Consider the following 20,425-nt stretch of genomic DNA (forward strand, 5'->3'; position numbering starts at 1 on the left):
GCACTTTGATATTTTATCATCAAATGCAAATATATGAAGTTTTCCAGAAAAAGACTGAGCTAGTACGTGTTCCAGGAACAGAAGCCGCTCATTGCAGCTGTGGTATTGCAGTGCGATTGTAATGAGATAGAGGTCTGCTCACTGACCTGAGCTCTACGTTTCAGAGCTACACACAGCTGGGGACAGATAAGCAGAAACAAGGGCCTGGGCTGGGTCAGTGGCCCTGAGGTCGAGCGGTCACTGAAGTTTGGACACCATCCACCCATAACCCCCCTAACAGACTTAGACATGAACAGAAACACACACATCTGCCGAACCCTTTGTTGCCGTCATTTAAACTGGTTTGAAGAAAAACACAACTTCGTGGCTGCAAACTGAAACCTTTTTTTTAGTGGAAATGTACTGAAAAAGAAAAAAATGCTCAACAATATTTCAAAAGCTCATCAAATATAAAACAATAATTTATTATTTCTCTCATTTTACAAGACATCAAATTGCATTCCTAACTAATGATTTGTTAAACTGTATTATCTTGCTGTAATAGAATGGAGACCTATACAAAAGGCTTTTTTTTGTCTACAACAAACATTGATATCAACAATAAGAACAGATTTAGATTTTAATAAATGGTTTCACTGTGATGCATGTCTAATGTAACAGTAGCTGAAGTATGAACTTAAGGAATAACAGCACCTTTTCTTTCAAATCTGTAAAGCAAACTTATCGTTTTTGTTGTAAAACCCTGACTGCAAAGTATATAATGACATCTTCCACATATTCTGTGATGACCATATCGCTAAATATCTGCATTACTTTAATAAGCATAAAAGCATAAAAAAGTACAATACTGCTGATAGTTAGTTACTTGTTGGAAGAAAAAAAAATGCTGATGGTCGTTTATGGTCCTTGCAAAACTTTTCAAGAGGACGAATGGTAATTAATCAGTTCATTAATATAATATTTCAAACCACAAGCTCAATATAGAAATGGACAGAGCAAATAAGAAAACATGTTCTCATCACTTGTATAAATCCATCGTCCTATTCAAACTCTCATGGTACTTTCTCTTGGCAAATGACAAAGTTCCTTCAGACAAGGCATTCTTATTTCCTATTTACAAATGTTGCCGCATTGAACGAGGCAGGATTGTCTACCCCAATCGGTAGTGTCCTATATACAGAACATTTCAGAGCCTACACCGTGGTCACTGACAGTAGGGAGTTGTACACTCGTGTCCCATCGGGGGACTTTGTACCATGGGTCAACAGTTCCTGGATAGTCATCCAATTGTCAAAGATTTTCTTGTTCCGCTTTTTCATCATCTTTTTGTGACTCAGTTCAATGATGTTGAGCTCCTTCTTGTCTTCGGCGCTGCCCCCTTGCTCCTTCAGACAGTCAATACGGCTCTGCTTCATAAACTCCCTGCGCTGGCGCTGCTCTTTGGCACGAACGGCGTGTTGCTTGCGCTCCTCTTTGCTCCAGTAGCGACCCATCTTCATTTCGCTGATGGCATCGTCATCTGTAGTCATCCCGCTGCGCTCCTCTCGGATCCGTAGGGCTCGCTCTTTCAGGAGCTTGTCCCGGATGGGCCGCTTGGTAATGTAGCGTGTACCATCACTGCGGATCTTCACTTTCCATTCCATCTTGGGTCCCAAGTCAGCAGAAGTGACGGGGTCCCGGCACATGCTAACTAGGCTCATCTGGCTTTGTGCGTACTCTACTGATTTTTGCTGGATCAGTTGCATGTAGCTCTGGTAGTGCTGGGCGTGGGCCGGGATGTGGGCATGTTTATAGGGCGATTGGGGCTGGGCGTGACGACCTGCTTTGCGTTCTCGGACTTCAGGCTGGGTTCCAGCTTCTGACTCTTTCAACAAGGTCGGGCGACCCCTGCTGGGGCTGCAAGCCTCTTGGACAGGCGACAGCAGAGGTTTAAGAATTCTGCTGACACCCGATGTACTGCTACTTGCCCCTGCCTCCGCCTGATTTTCGTTTCCACGCCGCAAGGAGTTGTCCGGGGAAAGCTCTAGAGTGAGTGGCGTGCTACGGCAACTTTCTCCTGTGTTGTATGCGCTGGAGCTGTCCTTGTCAGACTTTTCTGGGAGTTCGCTGATGTCCGCTAGCTCATGGCGTCTTGCATCCACACTCGTGTTGTAGTTGCGAAAGCCGCTGTTATGTAGCATCCAAGACTGTTCGCGGCACTGCTCGCGCAACTGCTGCATGCGGTGCGCTCTGACTATGCTCAGGCACTCAAGCTCAATGCTGCGGAGCTCCTCGTTCAGAAGCTCCAGCTCTTTGTCGACGCCCTCCTCGCCGACGCCACCCTGTCCACCACCTACACTGCCACTGGGCCAGAACACGCTCTGCTCCGGTGTACCACTGCTGCCCGTGCTCCGCATCTGACACTTGAGCTCCAAAAGCTCGCGAAACCGTTCGCATTCGTCAGCAGGAAAGTCACCCAAGAAGTCTGCGTCCCCATAGTCTGCGGAAATGAAAGACTCGCTGCTGAAGGGGAGGTCACCACTACCTAGAGTGTCCTGGCTGTAGGCGAGTCTGCGTCGGCTGCCTAGTGTGGTGGAGGCGCTGGTCTGGTCATCTGCTAGATTCTCCTGCTCAGAACTCTCATCGTTTCGAGTGCTGTCGTCAGTGCGGCCAACTCCACTGTCCTTCTCATGGTGGTGGGAGAGCAGCGTGGCAGTGTCTGTTGTACCTCCATCTTCCTCCAGCTTCTTCTGAAAGAAACAAGTCAGGTAATGTCATTACTCTATGTGTGTGACTAAATACTGCAAATTGGATATCAGTCGGTTTAAACATTAATATTAAATAATAATTATCAGTTATCATATCAAATATTTCCAAAATGCTGCATCCCCATCAATATACATATTGTGCATATTTCACTGTCTGTCCGGAAAAAAAAGTTGCTGTTTGGATTTAAATAGCAAATGCTTAAGATTCCTCGAATCCGATTATTATTGCAGTGATTAATGTTTCTAGCATGTTATATGTTTGGCACCAGTTCTTCTAACCCTAAGTGATGAAGTGTGCAGCTTTTATATTAAAGCTTCTTTGGTGTTTCCATAGTTCCATGGAAATCGAGGGTAATGCGGCTATGATATCACTGATAGGTGCTAATAGCTAATTTCTCTGGATTTAAACATTTTTGGAAACAATCTGGATAAGGTAAAAACACAAGTATACAAAATAGATCACATTGTTATAGTGATTTTTGGATATTTTAAATCAAAATATGTTACATATTGTGCCTTTAGAACCAGGTGCAAATTGGGCCTACTCATGCTTTCTTTAAACCAAAGTCCTAGCTTGCCCGCTTTACCTCCTGCACAGTGACGGACACAGAATTTATGATTGATATGTTAGATGTCATGCCTTGACAGGCAGAGCTATGATTGACTGATATGCCTCCTGACAGACTCCACGAGTGACTTTGTGATGGATTTACTGTACCTGCTGGAGCATGCTTGCTGTGAACTGCATCGCCTGATGGTGTTGTTGCTCCAGCATATCCATGTGGAGGTCATCCAGGTAGTCGTTCCTGTCATCATCCATCCAGCCTTCATCCAACTAAAACAACAAGGACAGGAGAAAACCTATCATATATCAGCTGTCCTTCAAAGTTGGTGAATAGCCTGTATGGTGTGTCTGTATTTTGGGTCTCTGACCTGTATCTCTGGTCGAGCCAATAGCAGGCACACATTTGGGTGTTCTTCACTGGTTAAAAGAGCCACTGCTTCCTCGCGGTTCTGGATCTCGATGCCATTGATCTGAATTGTAGAGTGGAGATTTTTTTTAGACAATGCCTGAATATGATGGAATAAGAAAAATGACTAATGAAATAAAGCTAACCTGAATGATTCTATCTCCCTCTCGAATTCGTCCATCTCTTGCAGCAATGCTGTTTGGATCAATCTGCACAATGACGAACATTGGTGACCAAGAATACATACCCGAAGAAAAAAAAACCCCAACAAAGAAAACAGTAATTCACAATTGAGAACGTACCCCAGACATTTACAATCACAAAAATGTCTACTTTCATGATAAAACTCACCTCACTGACATAGATCCCCGTCTCATCCTCATCATCGGTCCTGTAGCACACCGTTAACCCCAATTTATCATGGATATTAGTTCTGTATAAATCCACTTCCTGAAAGAAGAGAGGGGTATTTCAATGCATAGAAACTATAAGTCATTTGTAAGTTGACAAAACAAACCGTGTACATAAAACAGCTTAATCATAAAAATGTACACAATCTGTCGTCTTGATCTACACATTTGAATAATTTGCCCAGATTAAAGAGTGCCGCGACAGAACTACATGCTGCCTCAAACATGTACATGAACCGAATCTCGTTCATCTTGTGTCAACACCAGTAATCTACAAGATACATATGGAGATCACAGCTCTCACGGGGCTGCTCTCACAGCAGACATGACGGTATAGAGGGTGAATGAAGCTGTTGTTGAGCAATCAAACAGCTTACTGCAAAAAATCCCCTGTAATCTACAACAACCAAGAAAAGCTCCACCATCAGTCTTAGTCAATTTAAATAGGTGACAAATGAATACATGTCCAGGTATGCTACTGTTTAAACGTTTAGGGTCAGTATATTGTGATTATTATTATTATATTTTAAAGAATTATTAGGAACATCATACTAATACTGTGTTTGACCCCCTTCACCTTCAGAATTGCCTTAATTCTATGTGGCATTGATTCAACAAGGTGCTGAAAGCATTCTTTAGAAATGTTTGCCCGTATTGATAGGACAGCATCTTGCAGCTGATGGAGATTTTTAGGATGCACATCCAGGTCACGAAGCTCTTGTTCCATCACATCCCAAAGATGCTCTATTGGGTTAAGATCTGGTGACTGTGGGGGCCATTTTAGTACAGTGAACTCATTGTCATGTTCAAGAAACCAATTTGAAGTGATTCAAGCTTTATGACATGGTGCATTATCCTGCTGGAAGTAGCCATCAGAGGATGGGTACATGGTGGTCATAAAGGGATGGACATGGTCAGAAACAATGCTCAGGTAGGCTGTGGCATTTAAACGATGCCCAATTGGCCCTAAGGGCCCTAAAGTGTGTCAAGAAAACATCACCCACACCATTACACCACCACCACCAGCCTGCACAGTGGTAACAAGGCATGGTGGATCCATGTTCTCATTCTGTTTACACCAAATTCTGACTCTACCATCTGAATGTCTCAACAGAAATCAAGACTCATCAGTTTTTCCAGTCTTCTTGTGCAAATTGTAGCCTCTTTTTCCAATTTGTAGTGGAGATGAGTGGTACCCAGTGGGGTCTTCTGCTGTTTTACTCCATCCGCCTCAAGGTTGTGCGTGTTGTGGCTTTACAAATGCTTTGCTGCATACCTCAGTTTTAACGAGTGGCTATTTCAGTCAAAGTTGCTCTTCTATCAGTTTAAATCAGTTGGCCCATTCTCCTCTGACCTCTAGCATCAACAAGGCATTTTCGCCTTATACATATACATATATTTATATATACACACATATATATATACATAGTATAGACCTATTTATTTGTGTGATTTATAGTAAAAATTTTCAGCATCATTACTCTAGGTTTCAGTGTCACATGATCCTTCAGAAATAATTCTAATATGCTGATTTGGTGCTCAAGTAATTTTTTTTATAAATCACAGTTAAAAACAATTGTGCTGCTTAATACATTTGTGAAAACTAAACTATTTAATTCAGCATAAATTGAGAATAAGACTTTTTTCTAACTTTTTTGTATTTTTGTCTATTAAAAAGTCTTAATGGTCCTAAACCTAATCCGTTTTAAACGTAACTGAAACATATAATTCCTTACTTATTATTTTAGGGTGAAATATAATCATAACGTGCTTGACAGTTTTCATGAGATTTACCCAAGAAATAAATGTCCGTTATAAATCTCTTATTTCCAAAAAAAAAACTTGATTCTTACTTTGAGCATGAATTTGCTCATGACAATGCTGATAAACTATTTGATAAGCTGGTTAGTTAATTGCATAACATAATTACAAAAGTTGCCAATACTGAACTACAGTATGAAAAGTCTCCAAAACACTGTGTTTCAACGCATTATTTCCTCACAACTTCTAAAACGCTTTTACTTTGTCCTTGAAGTGCAACGGAGAGCATTAATCAAGGTAAACAAGGCAAGAGGGAGGTGTTGTTGTTGGGCATTCAGACTGGTCCCATCCTGGCCATTGATCTCTGTCTACAGGGCCCCACTGCGGCACCTGGAGGCCCTCAGGGGCCAATGAGAGGTCGTCGAGAGGGCTGCGTGCAGAGCATCTGCTACTATAAGTCTCTGAACTTCATCTCTTTATGGACTCACTCGTGACCCCTCATGACTCACAGCCCACCACTCTCATTACAGCGTAATCTGTCTATGCTTATTGTACACTCAGATCCATCACGCCAGTCGTTAGTCTAATTCCAACCTATCCAATTATCTCTTTTCACTGATATATAAGTCAATGACAAAAGTAAATAATGACACCCCCATCTTGCATCTGTTCAAGGGAACAGGGCTAAAAAGGCTACTTGATATCGGTACAGCTGACCACTTCGGTGTCTGTGTGAGGGTGGGTGTGGTTGGTCAATTCACCAATGGATCAGTGGAGACAGTTTGCATCAGGCCTGGCGTCAGCATGTCTTAATTCACGTTTCAGGGATGAAGACGACGGAGGAAAGAGAAAGATTCTGTAGGGCATTACCTCATATTCCAGCTCCTCTCTTTCTATCTCGTGCTGCATTCCCTCGAGGAAATCATTGGGGTCGAAGTATTCATGTGCAGGAGAGTGCCTAGAAAACATAAAACCAAAACAATATTATACTGTAAAGAACAATAATATAGAGGCAATGTGCAACTCTGTATTCAAGTTTTAGATGGTTTATTAATAAATACAGTCAGTGAAATGCTACTGGTTAAGCTGCCAATTTCACATCTTGCATGCGGAAGATAAAATGGCAGAAATAGTGATAAAAGATAGCAATGTTCAATAAATATTTTAATTTATAATAATAATAATAATAACAGATAAAAATGATAAAAATGGCTCATCTAATCGATTTTAGAGCTGTAACTATGTTTTCTTTTCTTTTCTTGGACAGCACCAGTCAAGCTCTGTTTTAAAAAAAATCAGCCATAATCTTTTACCAAGTACAAGAATTAATAAGGTAAAAAAAAAAAAAAAAAGCAACTGCGAAAATTAGATATCAGCAACTTATATTTAATTTTGGTGTATTGGCTAAAAAACAATTAAAATCTTTTCTCGTTCTCATTCTTTAAAAAAAAATAGATGTCAGTAATATGTGAGAGACAAACCCTGAGGACACATGCAGTGAGACGTGAGAGCCAAAAAATGAGAGCAACTTAATTTCATCTTGTGCCCTTGGCCAAAACACTGTTAGTCTGACAAATATTAAAAGTCTAGTTGAGTAACTTATGAATTATGTGCAGTGGCAAGTAAAGGCTACATTTGTCATGTGTCTTAGCACTCTCTTTGCTATAAAAAGCACCATCTTCACTAGTTAGTTATAACTGAAATCTGTGATATGCATTCTGATTGGTCCAGAGAGCCGTCACCCACCCCTCTGGAAGCAGGTACACATCCACAGGCGGGGAGGATGTAGGAAGCTTGCTGAGGGCCATGATATGTTGGAAGGTGATGTCCGTCTGGGTGCTGATGTCCACCACCTGCATTTCCCCAGCTGGGCCTGTCGGTTTGGGTCTGGGAGCACGGCGTAGCACCTGGACCATAATAGGCTCTTTAGCCATACGGAAGGCCTCCACCGCCTGATCGTGCGTTGCCTTGGACAAGTCCTTTCCATTGACCTGTTGAAATGGACACACATAACAGCACTGATGATAAAAATCGTTTTGCATGACTGAGAAAACTGCATTAATATCTACTCCATCATAAAAGGTAGAGCTGTACTGAGAGGACAAATTCAAGGAAGCAAAGCAATAAGAACCACCGTTACAACAGAACAAAGCGCCTGTAGTGCCTCTCGCCACTTTCGGGGGTCAAAGATAGACTCAGCAAAACAACAACATAAATTAGAAAGCCTTCTCTTGCTAATTAATCAGGGTCATTACACAAACTGAACCAAGGGAACTAAATTTAGCTAAGTAATTTGAAGACGAGGACCTCCCTGGAAGATAATGTGGGCGCTGTATATGAGGAAATGAATGCGAGCTTCAGGGCCAAAGCATGACACAACAATCAAGAGCAGAGCTCTGCTGATGAGGGCTGAAGGAAACGAGAAAGAAAGGTTCAAAGCAATCTTTAGTGCAGAGAACCGAGGCCAGATGGGGTCTGAATCGCACACATGAAGGGACATTTGAAAATGAATTTGTACAGTACTGAAATTGCAATCGTTGCTATACTAAAATATGCAACTTTAATACCATTGTAAACATTTCTTGTCTAATGCAGATATGCAGAGTGATAATAAAATAAATAAATAAATAAACTGTATGTAATATACTGAGAACAAATGAATTGCTTCAATCAAATAACAAACACGTGTCCAAAAACATAATGAGAAGCTGTAAAAAAAAAAAAAAAAAAAAATTATATATATATATATATATATATATATGGTGTATTGTAGCCTATAAATTATTTCCAAGAAATGTACATCCGATACAAATGTCCTGGTTAGGCTGATGCCAAGCTGAACCGAACAGCTGATGCACCTTCATTAGGATGCAAAAGCATGACAGTTTCTGTTAGTGTGTTTGCTAACAGGATGTTTGACCTTGGGTGAACCGCCTTTCTTATCTCAGAGCTTATAGAGCTTTTCCCCATGTTCTCGTCTCAACAAACCCAGCATTCCCCATTTGTTCATTTTTGATTTCTAGACGAGACAGCTTCGATAGGATCTTAGCTTGAGGCATTCACACCCACTTAAGCAAATCTGCACACACACACACGCGCACACGCACACGCACACACACACACACACACACACACACACACACACACACACACACACACACACACACACACACACACACACACACACACACACACACACACACACGTTTGTTTTTGTGACATATGGGGACATTCCATAGGTGTAACGGTTTTTATACTGTACAAACTGTATTTTCTATCCCCTTACACTGCCCCTGTCCCTAAACCTACCCATCACAGGAGACATTCTGCATTTTTACTTTCTAAAAAAAAAAAAAAATCCTGTATGATTTATAAGCATTTTGAAAAGTGGGGACATGGCGTCTTCATATTTAACCCTCTCCTTGTAATACCTATGTCATACCCATGTCATCATACACATTTGTGTCCTAAACATGCCCCCCCCCCCCCCACACCCCACACACACACACAAGGGTGTGATGAAATTCAAAGAAAAAACACAAGAAACTGGGTGATGCAATGCTTCAGAATGCACAAACATCTTGTATATCTCCAAATGCGTGCACACATATATTTGCATACAAATAATGGCTTAGTGATACATTTTCTGAGAGGCATGGATGGATTTCTCTAGTTATATGCCATATTCTTTAACATCAAACATTTCTGCCCCTTGTCCACAGTATCAAACCTCTCACACGGCTTTTAGAAATGCATCCGTTGTGCATTCAGTTTTCTTTATAAATAAACAAATCACTTGTGAGAAATATATATAAAGTCTAATTCACAAGCTGCTGGATCAAATTCTCGGATTTTCAAACAGGCAGGATCGGAGCACTTCAGCTTTGAAGAGGGAATATGTTAACTAATAACCAAGAGGATTAAAACTAATCCCAGCCCGAGGGATAATTGGAACATCCAATATGAATCCAAACTCTGAAACTTCCAAACCGAAACAAAGATTCACCAGCTTCATAAATGAACACTAAGGAAGCCTTTTACTTATTTTTTTCCAATCCATATATTAACTTACGGAGGTTTAATAGTACGGTGATGCGTATAAGATGTAAAAACCATGCTACATTTATTTTATATGTAGTATGGTCCTGAATGACTATGTATATACTGTGGAATGTATGTGGTACTTCAACATTAAGTAAATCCTTAAAAAATGAAAAAAAAAAAAAAAGTTTTATTTGACATGATACTTCATGATAAATTAATTTTAGTACCACAGTATGTCAAAGTACCACACTATAACCATCTCATAACATGGCACATTTCAAAACGACATGGTATTTAAAACGTAAAACAACACTGTAAAAACATTATAATTTTGGTTTCACTTAAAAAAAGTAAGTAATCTGGTTGCCTTTAAATGTTGAGTTTATCGAAATTAAATTTTTTTGTTGATACAATGAAGGTGAAGATGAATGAAGATACAATGATAAATAGAAACTCAAAATATTATTTTATCTGAGCCACACTGTAATTTTTTGTTGTTGGTTTTTGTTGGTTTAACTTAAAAAAGTAAGCAACCTGGTTGCTTTAAAATTTTGAGTTTATTGAAATAAAAAATTTGAGTTGATACAATGAAGGAAATTTGTTTAATAAATAGAAACTCAAAATATTATTGTATCTGAACCACAAAAAAAATTGATAAATCATGTAAATAGCATTATTTGGCATGTTTCACTGCGTCATCAGAAATAACACACACACAATTACCCAATATGCTTACAAAATCTTTTAATAATATTTTAATAAAGGTTGTCGAAAAAAATCTTTTAATAATATTTGAATAAAGTTTGTCGATTATCAAAAATGTTCATTGTATAAACTCACATTTTTAATTTCAATGAACTCAAATTTTAAGGCAACCAGGTAACTTATTTTTTTAAAATAATTTTTTACAGTGTAGAAATAAAATTGTCAGTACAATGATACAAAATACAAAACACCAAGTTTTATAGAGTATATATATATATATATATATATATATATATATATATATATATATATATATATATATATATATTACTTCACTGCTGTTACGGAAAATGGCAGTTCTTTCCTTTTCTTTATATTACCTTTCAACTCTTAACTCCCATTCAATTCTGTATAGATTTACTTTTCCTCACTCACTCTCCATCAGCTAGGTCAATAACACAATCATCCCTTTCTGTGTGTCTGTCTGGTTCCCGGTAAGACTTAAGTGTTTAGGAATCCCTCTCCTCCTCGAAGCCCACGACCCCGAGACAAAGCCTCAACCCTGGAAACGTTCTGCCTCACTGCCTCTTCAGCAAGGAGGAGGAGGAGTGAACCGGGACCCCCATTCACACAGCTCACCTCTGACACGTCTCACTGAGGAGTACACACACCAGAATGGTGCAAACTGATCCTCTTCACCCTCTGTTTAACACGGACCCAGTGGATGACCACTCAGGGATGACACATGCCACTGCATTAGACAATGAACAGAAACAATATTCATACTGACAAAATTACATTTAAAATATAGACTTCGCATGCTGCTTAATATTTTCGTGCTTGTATCTTACTGAACCAAACTTTTGAATGGCAGTGTAGCTAAACATAGCCTTAATCTAGATCTGGGATTTGGCTTAAGGCCTTAAACAAAATTGCAGTTTATTTCCAATATACTAAATATCCTGCTTACCTCACCTCAGTTAGCATGGTATATTTACCATTACAGATAATGATTTACAAGAATTAATGTAATTACTCCAACTCTGGTTCGTACCAGAATGATCAAAAGTCAATCTTTTCTTTTGCAAGGTGGATTAGACCTTTTTTCCCGCTACTTGTCAATGTCAATATCAATAAACAATGCATTGGGAGATGCTATACTCAACAACGAAGAAATATCAGAAGCAAAACCAGATTAGGAGCATTTTTACTTGAAAATCAATTCCTCATTAGTTCTCGCACATTAAGAAAACATGCTTGAGCTTCCGTTTACCACATTTTATTAGAAATGGGTATAACAGTTACATTCGACGAACCACATGCATTTGCTTAAGCGTCACCCCCCTTATGAAAATATACATGAAAATTCACTATCCAAACTTAAATGGTTGCAATTCAAGAATGCTTTGGAATATAGACATAAGTTTGGTCTTGTTTAAAAGAAGACAGTCAGCAAAGTATTGGTCAAGTGAAAAATTTAAAATTTAAAAAAATTAAAGTATAAAAAAAAGTTATGGAAGTTTAAATGTACTGTAAATCAAATATACTGTACTAGATAGTTAATATTTAATATAAATATGTTACAAAATAATGTGGACTCTAAAATTACTATCAAATCAAAGCCATATGTCTAATCAATTTGTGTTCCAAATTTGAAGTTGATATCACAAAATTTGAAGTTCCCATGAGGTTTTGTTTAGGCGTTGTACCACAAATAGCCACCGGGTGTCATTGAAATTCCACTGATATTTTTTTATGCAATTTCCTGTGTCAAATGTATATATTTTTGTGTAAATATCACAAAACAGTTTGCAGATATAGAACCGTAAGACTCAGACCTTTCCGACGATATGCGTTTTGTCAAGATTAGAAAAGGTTTTTATTATAAATTAAATAAATATGTTAAATAAATATGAAACATGATGACGCCACTTGGGGAGGAGCCCGCTGGAATAATTTAGAACACCGTTTCCATGGTAACGCAAGGTCCGATTTCAAAATGGTTTGCACAGGATGAATCTTGAGTTCGTAAGCTTTCGAATGATATATAGTTTGTCAACATTAGATCAGGATAAATATAGGATATAATTGTTTTAAACATGCAGTGGCAAATGGGCCCACCGGTGGGCCAGTGACACTTACGCCGCATTCACACGGGGCGTAGGCGTTAACGCTTCCCATTTACTTTGAATGGGTGACATCATCCGTTGCCGAACTGAATTGTGGGTTCCGTCGCGGCGCTTCACTCGCGTTCTAAGCGGCAGAAGTTGAAGATTTCTCAACTTTTCAAGCGTCAGCGCAGGCGTCATCCAATCAGATCGCCGTATGCAAATATCTTACAGCAGACGCTAGCCAACAGCTTTGAGCACCTGTGCAGTGCACTGACAACAACTACACGGGCAATCGCAATCACACATAACACCAAATCGGCATCCATTTCGTCTCACAGACTAGCTGTCATAAAAAGGTGCTTTTTTTGTGTTGTGTTTTGGTCCAAGCGGCAAGTTAATGTGATTGGCTGTTGTCACTATGACGATCGCGTCAGCACCCAGCTTCAGCCACGCCCTCCGTCAAGCGTTAACGCCTACGCCCCGTGTGAATGCGGCGTTAAGGGGTTAAGTGTTTTAGCTCATTTTCACAGGCTTTTTAAATCTGTTCATTGTATAAAGGGAGTCTCTTCAGAAAATTTGGACTAAACCACTTGATTCATATGGATTCGTTTTTGCAATATCTTCATGACCTTTTTGAAGCGTCAAAGTGTCAGTGTTGCAGTCAATGAAGTCAAAAAGATCTTTATCTGTGTTGCGAAGATGAACGTTAGTCTTAAGCTGCATTCACGCTTCTTATTTACTTTGAACATGCGTTGCCGAACTGAATGTGGGTTCCGTCGCGTCGCTTCACTTGCGTTGCAAGCGGCAGAAGTTGAAGATTCCGTCATCCAATCAGATCGCCCTATGCAAATACCCCTAGCATATTGTGTTCATGCAACCCTAGAGCAGACGTGTGATTGGCTGTTGTCACTATGATGGTCGCATCAGCATGAAGCTTCAGCCACGCCCTCCGCCAAGAGTTAATGCCGACGCCCCGTGTGAATGCAGCGTTATAGGTTTGGAACGACATGAAGACGAGTAATTAATGACAGAATTTTAATTTTGTCGGAAACAACCCCTTTAAAGTTTTTTTTCTTCCCAGAATCCCTGAAAGAACATTCTCACCATGTGTTAGTCCTTTCTATAGAGACTTAATTCCCTTGTCTTCCAAACATAACAGTCCTAAAGAAAAAAACTGAGGAGGGGGGAATGCAATTTGGCAGGGTTTGATATGGTCTAGAAGATGTGTATGTCTGTGTGTGTTATTTCATTCAGAGTGAGGAAACCTCCTTACAGTTCTGGGCTGACTTGAAACACAGCAACCTTTATACGCTGCGGCATGCCATCTCAGCGTGGATTAGGCAGCAAACAGAGGGAAACTAATGCCCCTGATAAGCATGGACGCCTGCTAAAAGACGCCGCTGTTTACTTGCTCTTAATCCTGTTTAAGCATGAGACCTTCTGTTATCCACAGAGGATCAATAGTAGGAGGCTAAATCACTTCCTTCAAGCTTCCCGTGTCCTTGCTTTCCTCCTATAATGAGTTGTCCATTACTTTCTGTTTGAGGAAATACAGTTTCCCACACTACCACCCATTTACTAAACTCACTAGCAGTTTTTGAGGTTTTAACCAGGTTCACATGAACTTATCTCCGACAGAACTTTCAGCAAAATTTGAGGCCATATTTTGGCTACTGTAAAATGCTTGCAGAATAACGCAATTGTCCCTTGTGAAATCAGTGCAAATGTGAAAAAAGTCTGCAGATCTGGGCCTGATCCTAGCCTGGTCTGGTAAACAAGGAGGAATGAATTAGTAGAAAAAGGCACTAAGTGCAAATAGCTGTAGATGCTAATTACACTATGTGAAAATATTGCAGTGTTATTTACAGTATGTGTAAATTGTAAGAGATGCTATTAGATGCTATTTTTATACTTTATTTTTTGCAGATACATACTTTTTGCATCTCAGTATTGTTTTACATTAACAGGATGCAATAATAATTGTGTACATGATATATTTAAATTATTAAATCGATGCCACCTTAATGGGACAATAAAAACCTTCCCTACACCTACTCCTAAACCTTCCCAAAGATACATTTATTATTATTTAACATTTCATTAGGCACTTTATTTCCACTTTTAGAACATTTTCTTCATTTTTATTGAAAGCAAATACCTTTCCGATGTGATGTGTGATAGGAAAAGGGAGAAGCGTGAGGTTGGTAAAAGGCGGATTCGAACCCGGGTTGATCGCTTCAAAACCCAGTTCAATGAGCCATACGTTCTTCTGATTGCACTACTGAAGACGCTGATACACGCAAGGTTTTTATCTTGTGTGGCCCAACCAGGCATTGATGGGCAGAGCTAGTGTAAATAGCGCTTTCTAACAAGGCGCACTTTTTGCACTTGGTGTAAATAGACACTCCGATGAAAAATACAGTAAACAGCATAAAAGTGTTTTGTTTTAGCATCCAGAATTAGGGATAATGGAAAGTGTTGGAGATTAAGAGAAAATTGGTTTATATGTAGTAAAGAAGAAGTGCAGAAGTGAGAACTTTAGATCCATCTGCCAGGCTCTCTGTGGTACCTGCATAAACTCAACTTCTTTCATGTTAATTACTGTCAAAGAGTACACCTGTGAATAATTAGTTATTGCCTTCGAAATCACTGTTGTTTAGTTTCCTTTCACTCCTGAGTTTGTGCTCATCTAGCACGACTCTGGAGATCTGATTATATAAGAAACACGTAACCAAATATATATGCGATCAGTGAGGGAAAATGAATAATTGTTCATTGCACCATAACCACTAATCTGAATATTGTAATTCATTCCGCTCAATGTCTATAGAGGTTACAAACAAGGTCCAAGGCTTGAAGTTATTTTATTCTTCAAATTGAACAGCTACACCTTTTTCCTTCACATTAAAAAGAAATTCAGGCCCCAAGTTTTCTAGTGACTGATCAGTTTGCCAAATTGAATATCTGTTAATTGATGCAATTTAATTCACAGAAATTAAATTTGGCCAACTGAACTATTTAGATGTGATCAGTCACTAGAAAATGTTCGATTGGGGCCTGCATTTACTTTTTATTTTTTTATTTTTAAATTTTTTATTCAAAGACGTTGGTTGCCTTAAAATTTTAAGTTCATTGAAATTAACATTTTGAGTTAATACAATGAAAATGTTTCGAGATTCGACAACGTTTATTCAAATATTATTAAAAGATTCTGTAAGCAGATTGGGTAATTGTGTGTGTGTTATTTCTGATGACGCAGTGAAACATGCCAAATAGTGCTATTTTCATGATTTATCAATTTTTTTATGTGGTTCAGATACAATCATATTTTGAGTTTCTATTTATTAAACAAATTTCCTTCATTGTATCAACTCAATAAACTCAAAATTTTAAGGCAACCAGGTTACTTACTTTTTTAAGTTAAACCAACAAAAACCAACACAATTTATATATATATATATATATATATATATATATATATATATATATATATATATATATATATATATATATATATATATATATATATATATATATATATATATATATATATATATAGTTTTGAATCAAATTGGATAACATTATATAATGCAGGCATTTAAGATGTATGCAAAATTGCTGACATTTCACCTCGATATTTGCTCTAACACACTAGTCAAATGGGTGTTGAATTTAATGTTACGAAACCTATATTAGACAAATGATGACATACCATGTCAAAAGCCATCTGGGCAAAGAGAGCTACCACTAGAAATGCTGACAATACCATCTTCACACTCCTTTAGTACCCATGAATGTTAACGTACTTCTTTAAAACAAAACAGCCCCAGTATTTTTAAAGCGAGTCGCACAGCAAGCAGTATTTAGTCACTATGAGTGCTCATTCGGAATATAAATGAGACGTAATAGCTCCATCATCAGCATTCAAACCAGCCAACTGCTCTAGCCCAGAGAGTTCAAACTTCTCTGTTAGCATGTTTTATTCATGACTCAGCATGGACACCAGGGAAGCATGTCACCATTCACCTCCCCCTAACATGCACACACTCGATTTTATGCTGTTAAATTGTGTCTTATCACATTCTAAAGAATAACAAGTCTCTGGAGTGGAAGCCTGTCCTCTGATGGAAATGCTAATTGCAGTTTAGCTTCTCAGAATTGGGTCTATTAATATAAATGATTCAGAAGAACGTCGTCATTTCTTTGGTTAGAATGGATTAAGGGTTGACATGCTTTGCTTTTACTACTTCCTTGTATGTAATTATAAAACAGACAGACAGCAACAATATTTGACCCCTAGCATTAGACCGAACAAATGGCAGACGTAACGTCACAAGTGAAAACAAAGACAGTTGGGGACACTAAATCTGGTCTTATTTCATTTTAATTGTGAAGAATCTGATGCATCTGTGCAAATAAAGCTGTCCATAAAAGCGTGTGGGCACACCTGTGTTTGTCTATCAACGTGCATAATCACATCTGCGCCAGACTTATGGAGACTAATGACAAAACATTGCTCATCTATTCATATTCCCCACTGAGAATCTACTGTATCGTGCCACTGAATAAAAAAACATTGCAAAACTACACTGCAAAAAGATTGTGATCAATGTAAAAACAACATATACATATATTTCATTACAAATAAAAATATTTTATTCAATACTTAAATGAAAAAAGTATCTGATATATATATATATATATATATATATATATATATATATATATAGGTCATTAGTATATTGCATTGCTTATACACATTTACTAATTATATTACGTAAAACTCTAGTAGAGTTTATTTTCTTATTAGTGTTTTTGCCTCGTTTTGTTAGTTAATACAAATTTTCAGATAAGATACAGTATCTTGAGTTCATTAAATTTGCCCCACTGTTAAAATGTTGTCTTGTTTTAAGCATAAACCTTACTAAAATTTACACTTGTGAGTATTTAAAATCAGTCATTTATGAGGTTACATTTGGTTTACAATTAACCCTTCCTAACACTTGCTTGATATGTTTTGTCTGTACCTTGACATGTTTAGTCAGTCACACTGAGTCTGTGCTTAAATGGTTCGTGTTATGTCTTTACTTTGCTATGGTAAATCAATTTTGTGTCTACAGCACTGTCAATTACATGTCAATATTGTCATATTATGTCTGTATTTCATCTGCCCCTTTGTCTCATTCCATCTGCATCACGTCCATGCTTTGTCTACCCATCACTGCCAGCGGAGGAAAATGTTAGTGTGTAAGCCTCCAGACTCTCCCGAATGGCTGCCGGCCACCTGCTACAGCGTGAAACAGCTGCGGAGGCGCAGTGGGGAGGACCTGTCCCTGATTAAGCTAACTAGACTACACTCAGTCGATTTTCCCACAGCAACGAGCAAACCGTTTTGTTTTTCTATCCTATCACTGTAAAGACTAATCAGGGGAAGAGGGGATTGCAGGAAGGATTGAGATGGTGGAAGCAGTTTGGAAAAGACAATGCCACTAAATGACACAAACATAAAACAATATTTGGTTGGATGGATTGATGGATGGAATGAAGCAAAATACTACATAACATTTTAACACTACATAACATCATAATATATACTTCCCAGCCAAAAAAAGGAAAAAAGAAAAGACACTGTTTGGATTTATATAGGCAAATGCTTAAGTGTCTATGACTGGATCATTATTGCAGTGATTATAATGTATCCAGCATGTTATGTTTGGCAACAGTTCTTCTAACACTAAGTGATGGAGTGTGCAGGTTTTAATTTTTTAAACAACCATGTAGGAAAACACACCATGGCATATTCCAGGGTTCCAATGTCAAGATTCATCAGGCTCAAATTGTGAAGGAATGGTCGGGAAGGAGCATGAAGAATCGTTTTCACCTCTGAGTCCAGACCTTAAAGGGACAGTTCTCCCAAAAATTAAAATTTGATGTTCATCCAACATGTCTTTGTTTCTTCGGCAGAACCCAAATTAAGATTTTTACCTCCAACAGTTGCTGTGTGTAGCTCATATAATGCATGTGAATGGGTAACAATTCTATGAGAGCAAAAAAGAAAAACATGCTTAGACAACATGCACAAAGAGCCCTGTGGCTAATGACGACACATTGATATCTTAAGACACAAAACAATCAGTTTGTGTGAGATATCGAGCCGTACTCATATCATTTTTTACCTCAAATACAACACGACGCCAGAGTGTGTGTATTAACCACCTTTACCGGAAGTGAAGTGAGCTCCAGGCTGTTGGATATAGCGTTCTATTTGAGGTAAAAAAATTATATGAATACGGCTCGATTTGTGTCAAACTGATCGTTTTGTGTCTTAAGATATCAATGTGTCATCATGAGCCACAGGCCATGTTTTTTTTTGCTTTCATTGTTACCCATTGACATGCATTATATGACACAACAGTTACAACAGTTAAAAATCTGTTGTAACAAAGACACCTACATGTTGGATGCACTGGGGGTATAAACATCACATTTTCATTTTTAAATTCATTGAAAGTCTTTGGGATGTGCTGGAGGAGACTTTACAGAGTGCTCGGCTCTTGCATTGTCAATTCGACATCTTGACCAAAAACTTTTGCGCCTCTTGATGGAAATAAACGTTGTGATGTTATTTCCACCTTTTCTTTGACATTTTTCTGCATAGATTTCTCTTTTCTTCTTACTTGTTTTTAATTATATTTTAAATACATTGGATCGGAATCACATTTTTTATTCTATCTTTTTATTGTTGACTTTATTTCCTAATCATCCGTTATAATTATTTTGAATTCCTTTCTATGCAGAGCACTTTGAATGACTATATGTATGAAATGTGCTATGCAAATAAACGTGCCTTTCTTTGGGGGATATTTAATTTCTGCGAAGATTGTGAAAAGACTGCCAATGTTTGTAAAGCCACTAGCAAAACGCATTAGCTAGAATTTATTCAGAACAAATCTAATCTGAGTCTGAGCTTCAACAGCCTGACTGTTTTGATACTTTAATTAACATGAAGGTCTTGCGCAAGGTGCAGACAGGCGCCATGGCCATTACAGGCCACTTCTAGGGAGATTAGGAGCCACGGAGCTGTCAAAAACAGTCTCCACCAACATGATGGGCCAACATGGGCCCATCAGGGACAAAGGAGACTAGATCTCCACATGGTGCATACCTTTCGTGTTTGAAGCAGCGAGTTCAGCAAAGTAAGAGAGAGATCAAGTTTACTCTGGGATGGCGTGGCAAGCTCGCAGTGTCTTCTCTCGGTTCTAATTATCTTAACTGAAGGGGAAAATGACCTTCTCTCGACCTGTAGCTTTACAGGGACTAATTCTCTTTTCCCGTGAGCGGTTTTGTTAAATGGGGCCGCTACACTGAAATCAATAGGCCAACTGAACCTCTTTTTTAACACAGAATTTTGGTAAATGTTGCCAGAATACAACACAAAGGCACAGTGGAAGCTAAGCCGCTCTTCCACGATGAATGCTCGCCACTATAAGCACGCTACTATTCTAACAGGTTCAAAGGTTGCCAGGTTCAAAAAGTTTTGTTTTTCACATATTAGAGTTAAAGGTTTTTGCAAATGGGATTTAGATTTCTCTTCTCGGCACTCTACAAATCTGAAAACAGCCAGAAAAAGGTTTATTCCTAGAATTGCTTTTTTTGTTGTTGTTGAAAAAAATGTC

The 20,425-nt window shown here is 38.5% G+C and overlaps 1 protein-coding gene across 5 annotated transcripts in view; it reads right to left on the reverse strand.

Annotated features, from left to right (window-relative positions):
• Positions 1 to 445: 445 nt before the first annotated feature.
• pdzrn3b (PDZ domain containing RING finger 3b) overlaps positions 446 to 20,425 on the reverse strand; it is a 115,931-nt gene continuing 95,951 nt past the window's right edge. For 4 of the 5 annotated variants that reach the window (XM_067460224.1, XM_067460223.1, XM_067460227.1 and 1 more), the window contains 7 exons: positions 7,636 to 7,880; positions 6,760 to 6,847; positions 4,070 to 4,168; positions 3,865 to 3,927; positions 3,681 to 3,782; positions 3,466 to 3,582; positions 446 to 2,729 (listed from right to left, as the gene is read on the reverse strand). In XM_067460224.1, coding sequence (XP_067316325.1) covers positions 1,194 to 2,729; positions 3,466 to 3,582; positions 3,681 to 3,782; positions 3,865 to 3,927; positions 4,070 to 4,168; positions 6,760 to 6,847; positions 7,636 to 7,880 — 2,250 coding nt within the window. In that variant the 3' untranslated portion in view covers positions 446 to 1,193. The remainder of the gene's footprint in view (positions 2,730 to 3,465; positions 3,583 to 3,680; positions 3,783 to 3,864; positions 3,928 to 4,069; positions 4,169 to 6,759; positions 6,848 to 7,635; positions 7,881 to 20,425) is intronic. The other variant, XM_067460225.1, reaches the window with a different exon arrangement.

Source organism: Pseudorasbora parva, chromosome 12 (assembly GCF_024679245.1).
Source record: "Pseudorasbora parva isolate DD20220531a chromosome 12, ASM2467924v1, whole genome shotgun sequence".
In the NCBI taxonomy this organism is placed as follows: Eukaryota; Metazoa; Chordata; class Actinopteri; order Cypriniformes; family Gobionidae; genus Pseudorasbora; species Pseudorasbora parva.